Genomic DNA, 13,084 nt, shown 5'->3' with positions numbered 1-13,084 from the left:
TCAAGCCGAACCCGAGAGCGTGTATCCATCAGCTCCGAGCCGAGGCAAATTCCAATTTTCTTTGCCGAACGGTTTCGTCCAAATTGTTTCTTGCGCGGCGTTCGGCGATGTTGCCGATGTTACCCGATCCTACGGAAATTTGATTCGATTTTGAACGGCGGATCTGCGAACTAATCGAGGATAAAATTAAGGTTCAATACGATCTTGTCGCCTAGGTTATTAACGTTAATTTCCTGATAGTACTTCGGGTAATGGAAAAATGTGTAATTTATAGTGGAGTTGAGGTTCTGTAATTATTTTCGATCATAATATAATTGCTCCGAAATAACGTTGGTCATTTTTACTTTTTGTTGAAAATCGCTGCAAACGTTAAACAAGTAGTTAAGGAGGCAGTATAATTCAGAATTTTGAAAAATTGTTTTTTTACAAAAGGAAACAAACATTACCGTTCAAGAGTTTATAAATAATATGGTAATAAAAATACGACAATAAAACACATAACTTATTATTTAATAAACTCAAACCTAGACTAATAGCATAAGTAACAGGTCAATTGTCACTGATTATAGCGACCCTCCATCTTTTCGGTACCATTTTTGTAGTACGATTTGTCCTTTGCTTCAAAATAGGCTTAAGTATCGGCGATTACCTCTTCATTCCACGAAAATTTCTTCCTAGCGAGCATTCTTTTCAGATCTGAGAACAGAAAATAGTCGCTGTGGGCCAGATCTGGAGAATACGGTGGATGAGGAAGCAATTCGAAACCCAATTCATAGATTTTTGACACGGTGCATTGTCTTCGTGAAGCAGCACTTTCTTTTTCTTCAAATGCGGCCATTACGCATCCCAAAATACAGACGCCATAAACTTTCCAACTGACTGTTGCGTTTTCCCGCGCTTTGGAGCGGGTTGATCGTGTACAGTCCACTCGGATGACTGTCGATTGGACTTCGGAGTGAAATTATGGGGCCATGTTTCATCCTTTGTCACATATCGACGCAAAGACTCGGGTTTATTACGCTTGATCATCTTGAAACACTGCTTCGAATCATCAACTCGTCGTTGCTTTTGGTCAAAAGTGAGCTCGCACAGCACCCACTTTGCACAAAGATCTCTCATACCCAAATATTCGTGAATGATATGATGTACACGTTCAACTGATATCTTTAGAGTGTCTGTTCTTTCATTCAATTTCAATTTACGGTAATTCAAAATCATTTTGTGGATTTTTTTAATGTTTTCGTCAGTAACAACCTCTTTTGGGCGTCCACAGCGTAAAAGAAAGTGCTGCTTACCAAGACAATGCACCGTGTCAAATCCATCAAATCCATGAATTGAGCTTCGAATTGCTTCCTCATCCACCGTATTGTCCAGATCTGGCCCTCAACGTTTATTTTCTGTCCTCATACCAAAAATGGTATCGAAAAGTTGGAGGGTCGCTATAATCAGTGTATCACCCTTGAAGGGAATTACGTTGAATAAAAATAACTAATTTTGCCAAAAAAATGTGTTTTGCTATGGTAGGCCGGGGACTGTTCAATTGACGTGTTACATTAAACATCTTGATGACACGACGTATATACAAACTTTTAATAGACTATTTATAAGACTCATTTTGTTTATATAATATTGTTTCAACGAAAACCTCAAATAATTGAGGATATTCTAAAATTTCACGTGCGTCACGATCGCGAACGAGTATCTGAGCGAAAACGTCGGAGTATAGAATCGAAAGTTTTTTAGTCGTGATGAAATTATCTCAATAAAATAAAACTGTTCCGAAAACGAGCCGTTCCCGTGTTTACAGCGCGGATGTGATATTGTACGGTGTCGGTTTAAGGCGTTTTATTTTTATGGGGAGGTGTGGGGAAGACAGAAAGTCCCAATTTCATTTACATGAGAGTTTGGCACATGGAAATTGGGTCGTGAAGTTGTTCGTTTCGTATAACGCGTTCTATAAGAAAATAATTTTCGAAAATTGTATACCGATATTATAGGCAACGGCGAATTCGCCATTTTATAATAAGAAATAATTGTTAATTGTTAATTCTATTTGTATTGTAGTAAACAGTAAAATTATCCGATAGAAATTTAATAAACAAATAGCAATTAGCATTTTTAAAATTCTAGACCATAATCATAGAGAAATAGAGATTTAACTTCATAGGAAATTTTGGCGAAGTGTTTCGTGACGTCCAACATGTAGATGTCGCTACGTTTAACATATTACTTGTTTTATTCGCCATGTTAAGAGCCGCGACGGAATCTGATTGGTTCATTTCGATCTATGGTTTGTTTATTCTTCACGCTATTTTCAATGAGTTGAAACTAGTTGGGTTAAAGATGAAACAGATTTATGATCGTTACCATGTGAGACATTTTTGTGATACATTTAAACTTTCCTGTAAGTACGTATGAACAATTTAGTGATGGTAAAAATAATACCACGAGCCCAGAATATGGACAAATTGAAGTGGATCAAAATCAAAATTATATAGAAGGTAAATTGAAGGAGTCTGTCACATTTTTGTTCATAATTGTTACCATTAATTTCTAAACTGTCTTACTATATTTGTAGTGCCTATTTCCATCGTTCCAGCCCCACAACCAGGGTATTCGAAGCAAGTATCATCGACATTTGAACAAATTCCAGAAAGTAGTACTAAAGTTTGTATTCATTCAGCCAGTATCCCCGTTTCTGCTCATTCTTACTGTTAATTACTTGACTCTATAACTTTAGTCCAGATGTTCCTATAAGAGCAAACAAAGTTTTATGTTGTACCGTAGTGTACATCTCAGGTTATTTAGTAAAACTTTTTAAAAAAGAAATTAAGCGTGATTTTTGTTTACATATAATTATGAATAAATCAGTAGACCCAGAAATTGAAACTGATTTTATAGAGGCAAGACAATATGTCGTGCCCCAGACTCTAACAAAATTGTTTTATTATACTGTCGGTAGGTCTATGAGCTATGTCTTATTTTCTTATTTTATTCAGCGATTTTGCACAGCGATTGAGCGATAGTCTGGAATTGCATGGTACCAATCCACCGGCGTTGCCAACCTTTGAACTTGTTGTAGGTGGCCTAAAGAGTCGTGGCGGTCCACAAATAAGTTACAAGTAGCGACATCTAGATGTTGGACGTCGCGAAACGCTTATAAAGTTAAATCACTGTTTCTCTGTAAGCTTAGGCATGACACATACACATTTCCCAATACACAATAACACCATCTGATCTAAATCTTTCTAAATTAATTCGTAATTCGGAAAAATAACAGTTCAAAATCTAATGCATACAATTTGTTTAAAGTTGAGTCAGAAAAATTTTCAAATCTTATTTGCACACCCTATATTAGTAAAATCGCATAGTTTTTGCGATACAAACCCGCGACAATACATCGTTTCTTACCCAAATGGCAGCCCCATAAAACATAAAATGCTTCACTTCCACAAAATCCCATTGTTTTGGCGTGGTTTTCGACTGCGAAACTACTCCGTATAACTCACCGCGCCAGCGGCCGGAATAATCGCTCGCAGAACAGATAATTACCGCGACACTAATTTACATGTCGTGACCGACAATCAAACAACCGAATTAACGCGATTTTAAACAATCCAAACAGAACCGAGCCCGCTATTGTTTTCTTTCGAGCGACCGAAGCAATAGTCAGGATAATCGGTCCAATTAACGTAATCGTGGCCGAGGATGGATGCTGCGAGCCCAGGCCGGGGCCAATTTATAACGGTTATTGTTAGCATTCCATTTCCCGAAGCCCGGATCTGTCGTACTGTCCCCAACATCGATCTGGTAATTTTTTTTTGTTTATTTGTAATATTGGCTCTAGTCGTTGCCGACTAACCTATAGTTTGTCATTAAAATAACACACCGTCGAACGTATTGCCAAAAAAATTAAAAACGTAAAATCCCTTTTAAACCCTGAGCAGTTTTATCATTTTACTAAATAGCATAGACTAGTTAAAAAACGACAAAATAAAGTCTGATGCGTGCGAACATGTAACGTGTACGTCAAAACGTCGCAATGTTGCCGCATTAATTCTGTTTTAGTTAATTTTGAGTCTGACATAACGACATTCTAATCTAAATAAAATGCTGAACGGTACCAAGACATGATTCGAAATTTTCTTGTGACTGAAATGGAAGAGCAAGGACTACAGTACATGTGGTTTTACCAACAATTCAATTATTGAATGACGTTTAGCATGGCCAGCCAGATCTCCGGATTTAACAGCGCCAGACTTTTTCTTATGGGGTTTTTTAAAATCAAAAGTTTATGTGAATAAACCCCGAATGATTCAACATCTTAAAGACAATATTCGTCGCGAAATTGAAGAAATTTAGCCTCAGATGTTGCAGGATGTTATGAAAATTGTCTTAAAAAGAGCCGAAATTTCCATAGAAAATCACGGTCATCAAGCCGACATAATTTTTCAATCGTAATTAAAAAAGAAATGTAAAGGCCAAATAAACTTTTTATTAAAACCAAACTCACTTATATTTTCTTTGAGCAAAGTTATAGGCGTTGTACCTCATAAATAAAAGAACGTTTATATAAAAGAACAAATATGAAAGTATTTTGAAAATTTACAGCTATATTTTGAACAGCGTTGTTAAATATTAAATGAGAAACAATATAGTTGGGCCACCCTATGTTTTACCATTGTTTTTATATTAAACTTTATTTTAATCAATCAGCTGTTACAAGCAAAATAATTATTTTTCCAAACTTATTTTATTCTCTTAAAACTGACCCTCTGAATATAAAACATGTATGCTAATGTCAATTTATGTCATAGTTTTCGGTCTTTAAAACGATTGTTGAATTCCATTAACGTCTAAAAACTTCTTCATATGATAAATAACCCATCAATCAGAAGTTATCAATAAAACTAGAGAAATAAATATTCGGACATTCAGAGTTGGCAGATTAATTAAAACAACAAATAATAATAAGTAGCCATAACCTTTCTATTGTAATCTATTTACAGGTTATGGTAGCATAGCACCTAGAACATCCCTAGGCAAAGCTGTAACCATGGCATATGCGATGTTAGGTAACGAAAACAAAAACATAATATCAAACTAGATTTCAACCGAACATCATCCTTTTTAGGAATACCATTAACATTACTATATTTATCCAGCGTTGGTTCGATATTGAGCCGAGTAGCCAGAGGGGTATTCTCTCGAGCTCTCTGCTGCTGTCTCTGTTCAAATTGCGGATACTGCTGCTATGACGAGAAAAGAATGGCGGAAAAAGAAAGGCGGATGAAGAGGAAACGACAGCAGGTAATATTGTCTGATCTAGAAGTATACCTTTGGGTGTCCAGTAAAAAATACACAACTTGTTTCTTTTGAGATGGAGCTTCAACAACAACTGGGCCTGCAGGAACCTTTCTATGTCAGGTCGAACTCCAGCTACAGCAACAATGTTCACTCGCCTTGCAGAGATGCCGCTGGGAAGGAAATAGACAGTTTAAGTGGTACTGACAACGAATCCAAAAGCTCTATCCACGGCTGGAGCATACTGGCGCCCATACTTCTATGTCTGGTTATGATGTTCATCTATATCTGCCTGGGAACCTTCGTCTTATACAAACTGGAAAACTGGTACAGTACCAAGTTCTTTAATAAGTCAGAGATAGATATATCTGGCGAATAGTCTTAAGTTATATAACAGGACATTTTGTCTTGGTGAAGAAATAGGTTCTCTTCTGTACACTAGGTATTTTCTCAAGGTCCAGCTTACAATAATTAATTGAATTTATTGATTCACCAGGTTAAAGGTCATTTACGATAACAAAAGGCGTTTAGCATTCAAAAAAAGCAATACTAAAGCCTACTTTGTCGATTTTTGGGACCTTGACATACTTTGAAATCGAAATATTAAGTTAACTTCTTGTTTTGGTGCCCAATCATGAAGATATATTCCATAATCATGAAATTGCGCGCTAATTCATTTGTATATTTTTGAAAATGTTCCAAAATAATGCTCACATTACCTGATGATGTTATAGAAACTTCTATTAAATCTATCTCTGTGAATTAATATCATCAAAACCATATCTCATATATTTATTACATATTCTAGTGTTGATGGAGATCAATCTGATCTTCTAGGGTCCTATGTGAAGGTGAAGACATTTTAACTCTTTTAAAAAAGAAATCCTTTAACAATCTTTGTGAACATGAATTTGTTTTGATGCTTTTTTGCTTTTGCTTTTTGTAAAAAAATCGAACGAAGAACCTAATAAAGATATATGTCAATATATGTCTAACAAATTCACGTCAGGAAACAATCTAAGCCATTATTTGTCTGTTTCAGGTCATTGCTGGACGGCTTCTACTTTTGCTTCATGAGTTTGACCACCATCGGGTTCGGTAACATGGTCCCCGGTTCGGACCCATTTCCGGATTATGACTCGAGCACTACCTTATGGTTCTGCTCCATCTACATCATGTCCGGAATGGCTCTGACCGCCATGTCCTTCAACGTTGTACATGATGAAATTGTACATAGGTGAGCCTCAACTGATCCAAGGATGTTACATCGATTTTGACCAGTTCTTTTGACGATTTCAGGTTAAAGCATCAGGAAAAGTCTGTTCCCAAATTAAACTCGACCAGTTTCTCAGATGATCTGAATATCAACGATCCGTATAATTTGACGTCATGACAATTTAATCCGCAAAAGAGCAGTAGTTTTTATCATAGGAATCTTACTGAGGAAACATTACTTAGCACTGGCACTCCAACATCCGTCATAGGTAAATATAAATGTGTAAGACCCAAAAACATCAATTACAAATACGTGTACAGGTTTTTTAAAACAGAAATTAATTTTTGAAAATTAAAAAAAAGAAGAAAAACAAAGGATTATATTTGATATTCATTAATTTTACACAATGGAAAGTTAATTGAATATTATTATATTAACAGATCAATTGAAAAGTACCCGGCCTACCATAGTAAAACACAATTTTTGGCAAAATTAGTTATTTTTATTCAACGTAATTCCCTTCAAGGGTGATACACTGATTATAGCGACCCTTCAACTTTTCGATGCCATTTTTGTAGTACGATTTGTCCTTTACTTCAAAATAGACCTCAGTTTCGGCGATCACCTCTTCATTCGACGAAAATTTCTTCCCAGCGAGCATTCTTTTGAGATATGAGAACAGGAAATAGTCACGGGGGGCAGATCTGGAGATGGGATTTTTGCCATCTTTTTCACTGACTTGTGACACGGCGTATTATCTTGGTGAAGCAGCACTTTCTTTTTCTTCGAATGCGGCCGTTTTTTTGGCGGTTTCGTCCTTTAAACAGCCCAAGAACGCTATGTAATAGTCGCTGTTGATGGTCTTTCCTTTTTCAAGGCAGTCAATGAAAATTATTCCATGCGCATCCCAAAAATACAGACGCCATAACCTTGCTAGTCGACTTGCGTTTTCCCACGCTCTGGAGCGGATTCATCGTGTGCAGTCCACTCGGATGACTGTCGATTGGACATCTGAGTGAAATAATGGAGCCATGTTTCATCCATTGTCACATATCGAAGTAAAAACTCGGGTTAATTACGCTTGATCATATTCAAAAACTGTTCCGAATCATCTACTCGTCGTTGCTTTTGGTCAAAGGTTCGCACGGCATCCATTTTGCACAGAGCTTTCTCATACCCAAATATTCGTGAATGATATGATGTACATGATCAGTTAATATCTTTAGAGTGTCTGCTATTTTATTCAATTTCAATTTACGATCATTGAAAATCATTTTGTGGATTTATTAAATGTTTTCGTCAGTAAAAAGTCAGTTCACCGTCTTTGGTGCTCATTTCACCACGTCTAAACTTGTTATTGATTTTCATGGGGTAGTGCCCGGAAATTCGGCATCAAGCCAAGTTTAAATGCTATTATTTACTATTGTTACCAACAAAATATGAAATAATGAGCTGAACTTAGAAGGAAAAACGAATATTGTGCTAGAAGACAGATTATTGTATTTTTCATGATGCAAGAGTTCATAATGAGCATCGTAATAAGCAAGCAATGAAGTAGCGTAATGAGCAAGTAATCCTTTCTTTTAATAAGGTCTACCAACTGGTCAAATTGTCATCCTTTCGTTCCAAAAGAACATCATTGGGTTAATGCCAACCAACTTTAAACAATTTTCAACAAAAAAATTGCTGAAAATGGCAATCATGTTTGTACACTAAAATGTTCAAAGTTTTTATACCCTCAAAAAAGATGAACTTTATGATATGAACGTTAATAGCTGTCCAACAACAATATTATAGTGTAATCCCGAAATATAAAGGACAACATTGGTTCAGTATAATTTAATTTAGTGGCATTATTATGAAGGAAGATAGTTCCTGAATAACCCACTTTGGACATTTTTTAACAAAAAATTGTTGGAAAATGGCAGAACAAATATATTGTAGCAGAATACCGAAATTTAAAAAAAGAAGAAAAAGAAAGATAGTTCCTAAATTTGGACATCTTTCAATAAAAAATTGATGAAAAATGCAAGTTTCTGTACACTAAACTATTCTGTATACCGTCAAGAATAGAAACAATTGACTGATAACAAAATTCAGCATAATCCCAAAATTTAAAAGGCAACCCTTCCTTCACTACATTTTAGTTTGCTGGCATTAATTTAATGCCAGATAGATCAAATATATAATTATTTAAATCTAATTTCATTTTATTCTTCGTTATAGAAATGAACCACGAGATGGTTCCTATTACCGTTGGTTCCAAGATGCCGGAAGTCGTAGAAGGTAGCGTACTGATGACTGGCGTTTACACTCTGCCCGAAGAGCCGGAAATGGAAGAATGCTCCGAGGGCAACACTGAAATGTAAAACTCTATCTAGAATAATCCCGTCTCTATAGATTCCTTATTATGTAATGGGAGTGATGGAATAGTGTTTCAACAGAAAAATAACTTTTTGATACAAGACCACAAGTATATAACAACAAAGACAATTTCAACAATATTTATTTTGCATTATAGATTAGAACTAACATCATTGAATGCAAGGAAATAAACTTACCTCTAAATTCAGTCAAAGCATATTATTCATTTTAAACCAAATAATGAAATCATTATCATCACCATGCAATACATTGTTGTTGGTGGTACACAAAATAACCAAACAGTGACCACAACTATTCTGGTTTGTAACATTGTTAATCAGAACTCTCCATCTGATCTGGCTCCATGTCTTTTTGGAAACTGAAGCTGTATTTTCTGTCTAAAACGTTGACTTCGCCGCGCCACAAGAAGGGTGAGAGTCGTTTATTCCTCAATACACATTTTGAATCTAATCTCAAAATATGAACATATTGATCTTGATGACGTCAGTGTGTAACAGTGTCCAAGTATCCAAACCCAAGAGAAGAAAATTGGCCAAATAAACATACGTAAAAGTCTTATTCGAGATTGTATTATTTCACCATTTGGCTAAACACTGGAACACTGCTCCGGAGTGGCTACTTTAGTTAGTTAATCCAATCTGCTCTTCCATGATTTTATTCATAATAGAAGAAAATATGATAACCCTTTCTTCTGTCTGTGTCTCTGTCGGCATTGAAATTTGATCGATGGTTTTCCACCGTTCGGAATTTTGGGTCCAATTTTTTTAACAGCTATTAGTTTGATGTTTTTAATACCAATATTAAAACCAGAAGCGTTCAGTATGATCTCATTGTGCATCATCAGATTAACATGTCAGACTAACATCATCAGAAATCACAAAATTCAAAATCATCACCCTCATCCTCAATCATTTAAATGGATTTTTTATCTTCTAACAATGTTCAAGCCATTTACTGTGACCCTGTTCCAAATTCCTTGTTGTTTGGTGTCATTGTGGGCCAGTCTAAGTTATGACGATTATTTTCTTCTCCTACAACTGAATCATACAGCTATTTTGATTCAATGATGGAGCTTATCAAGCGCAAAATAATATATTACTATCAAACATTTCAAAAAGAGTGTAAGTTTGTTAACATGCCATTGAAACCAAACGAATAAAAGAACCATTTTCTGATCCAAACGTTACTCCATCATTCCCAGCGCGGTTTTCCCCAAAAAAAAACTAATTATTTAAGAAACAGGGTTTGTGAACAAATCACATATGGAACGATGTACCATAAAACCGTAGTGTTGACTTTTTTAATATTACATCCTGTATATAATTTTAATCTCATATTTGTATCCCATTTTGTAATCTAGAAAACGTACGATTAGGTACTACCCAGGAACTTATCCGAACTCAACATGACACGAAAACGATCAACTACAATTTATAATTTTCGATATTTTTACATCATATCATATCCGACAAGGGGATGTTCATGTTAATCGATTTCCGTTCACCTATGTTTGTATATAACGAATGTTTCTAATAATTAAGTGAATAAAACTATACTATAGAGGACTATCGGAATGGATAAGCGACAAAAAAATTCTAAAATAACTATTCAGTAACCCTTTGACAAAGGAATAACGATAAACTAATGTAAAATTTGTATAGAGATATATGACTATGATAATGAATTTCTAATAGTCCAAAAAAAAATTAGGATTGTTAAGGTCTTTTTGTTCGGTTGTTGTTTCGTTTATTTGGTGGGCATAGCGATGTCTGATCCTATGTTTCAAATATATTAAATAAAAAATAAGTAAAATTGTCACGGTTTTCTTTTGTACGATAACATACTAATCCCTGAATCAGTTGTTTTAACCTCGCGGTTACAATAAAGGAATCTACTCGTAGGGACGCCTGGCATGCGCACTAAAATTTGATTTCACCACATTGCCAATTCTAGTAAATTATATGTATATTTCAAGAATATATTATATATAGAGTAATATTTCTTGGATTCGAGAATTAACCTAATATGACAAAATTAATATTCTATAACATATTAAAAGTAATACCAAAATCTTACTGAAAATACCACTTTGAAAGTCTACTCATAGGAAAGCATATGAACCTGGCATGTGCGATAAAATTTGATTTTGCTACGTTGCCAGTTCTTGTAAATTATATGTATATCTCAAAAATATATTATATATATAATAGCATTTCTTGGATTCAAAAATTAACCTAATAAGTCCGTTTTAATTAAAGTTGAAATACTGATAAGTTTATTGGTGCTAATTTCATCTTCTATAACATATTAAAAGTAATACCATGAACTTACTGAAAATGCCACTTCGAAAGTCTACTCATAGAAAAGCATATGAACCTGGCATGTGCGATAAAATTTGATTTTGCTACGTTGCCAATTCTTGTAAATTATATGTATATCTCAAAAATATATTATATATATAATAGCATTTCTTCGATTCAAAAATTAACCTAATAAGTCCCTTTTAATTAAAGTTCAAATACTGATAAGTTTATTGGTGCTAATTTCATCTTCTATAACATATTAAAAATAATACCATGAGCTTATTGAACATACCACTTCTAAAATCCTCTCATAGGAAGGCATATGAACCTGGCATGTGCGCTAAAATTTGATTTTGCTACGTTGCCAGTTCTTGTAAATTATATGTATATCTCAAAAATATTTTATACATATATAACAGCATTTCTTGAATTCAAAAATTAACCTAATATGTCCCTTTTAATTAAAGTTCAAATAATGACAAGTTTATTGGCACAAATATCATCTTCTATAACATATTAAAAGTAATACCATGAGCTTACTGAAAATGCCACTTCTAAAATCTTCTCATAGGAAAGCATATGAACCTGGTGCATGCAATAAAATTTGATTTTGCCACGTTGCCAGTTCTTGTAAATTATATGTATATTTCAAGAATGTTTTACGAATAGCATTTCTTGGGTTCAAAAATTAACCTAAAATATGCATTTTAATTAAGGTTCAAGGTTTTTCTATAATGTATTAAAAGTAATACCAAGAACTTTTTATAAAATTATTTAATTTTAAAATATTTTATTTATTATAGAAAAAAAAACTGTAAATGGCAACATGGCAAAACGAGGCGGAAACTATCGAAATTTAACGAATGCCGTCTGGGCTTATTGCTTACCAGTCAAAAAAGAAAAGTGTTCTATAGCATATTGTGACTGGCGATGAAAAGTGAATCAACTACGACAATCTCAAGCCCAAACTGTCATAGATTAGTCCAGGAAGGCCATCCATATCGACACCAAAGCGAAATATCTTCTATAGACTATAATATCTTGATGCGCATATGGTGGGAGCTCCTAAAGCCCAATGAAACTGCTACTGCATTCAATTGATCAAATTGCATGGCGTATCATTGCAAAAAAGACTAGTAATAGCAACTAATATTCTACAAACACAAAGCCATCCTCTTGCATGACCACGACCGACCACAAGTTAAGACAGTTAACTGTTTCGATTTCAATGATTATTAATCTGCTATGCTTCAGATTACACATGATCTTGATCAAGGCCTTTTTGGAAGCTAAAGCTGCATTTTCCATTCAAAATATTGAAACCAAATTCAAAATATGTATTCCTCGATAGAAATTTAAAATCTATTCTCCAAATAACTTCATTTCTACAACCTAGAATACTTTGATCTTAATGACGTCAGTCTGTGTCAATGCCCACGTCCCAAAAAATGTTCCAAATACTGTGTATTTCCTGTTGTTAGTGTATAGGGAGGTCACCTCAAAGTACTATCTTTAAAAACTCTAAAGATAACTACAACACATGGTGCTGTTACAAGCTTAAGGGCTTCGAAAATTACCTGTTTATAATATCTATAATTTTGTATAATTCTAGAATATCTATAGTGGATTTTCAGATATTTTTCTTTATGTTGATATCAAACCAAATCAACATTAAAATTGCAATATATTGATACCTCTTGAATTTGATAGAGAAACAACTTTTTACACCTATGTTTATAAAGATACTCAAGATGAGCTTGCTCTGATACTACAAAAGATATATTTTTGCAACATGAAACTAAAAAATTCTGACTGATGATTATCACTTGTGATTTTCTGAATTTTTGTGTTTTAACTGTTAGATTAGGTACCATCA

At 34.3% G+C, this 13,084-nt stretch overlaps 1 protein-coding gene across 1 annotated transcript in view; it reads left to right on the top strand.

Annotated features, from left to right (window-relative positions):
- LOC143193757 (potassium channel subfamily K member 18) overlaps positions 1 to 10,717 on the top strand; it is a 72,531-nt gene extending 61,814 nt beyond the window's left edge. Inside the window, exons 5-10 of the mRNA XM_076400117.1 lie at positions 5,010 to 5,075; positions 5,135 to 5,310; positions 5,381 to 5,631; positions 6,347 to 6,541; positions 6,604 to 6,788; positions 8,747 to 10,717. Of these exons, the coding sequence (XP_076256232.1) occupies positions 5,010 to 5,075; positions 5,135 to 5,310; positions 5,381 to 5,631; positions 6,347 to 6,541; positions 6,604 to 6,697 (782 nt within the window). The 3' untranslated portion in view covers positions 6,698 to 6,788; positions 8,747 to 10,717. The remainder of the gene's footprint in view (positions 1 to 5,009; positions 5,076 to 5,134; positions 5,311 to 5,380; positions 5,632 to 6,346; positions 6,542 to 6,603; positions 6,789 to 8,746) is intronic.
- The last annotated feature ends 2,367 nt before the right edge of the window (positions 10,718 to 13,084 follow it).

The sequence above is a fragment of the Rhynchophorus ferrugineus genome, unplaced genomic scaffold (genome assembly GCF_030347505.1).
Source record: "Rhynchophorus ferrugineus isolate W39M unplaced genomic scaffold, kcgeb_rfMv2 rfM3, whole genome shotgun sequence".
NCBI lineage: Eukaryota > Metazoa > Arthropoda > Insecta > Coleoptera > Curculionidae > Rhynchophorus > Rhynchophorus ferrugineus.
The sequence above is the reverse complement of the archived record's forward strand: the minus strand, read 5'-3'. Positions and strand labels throughout refer to the sequence as shown.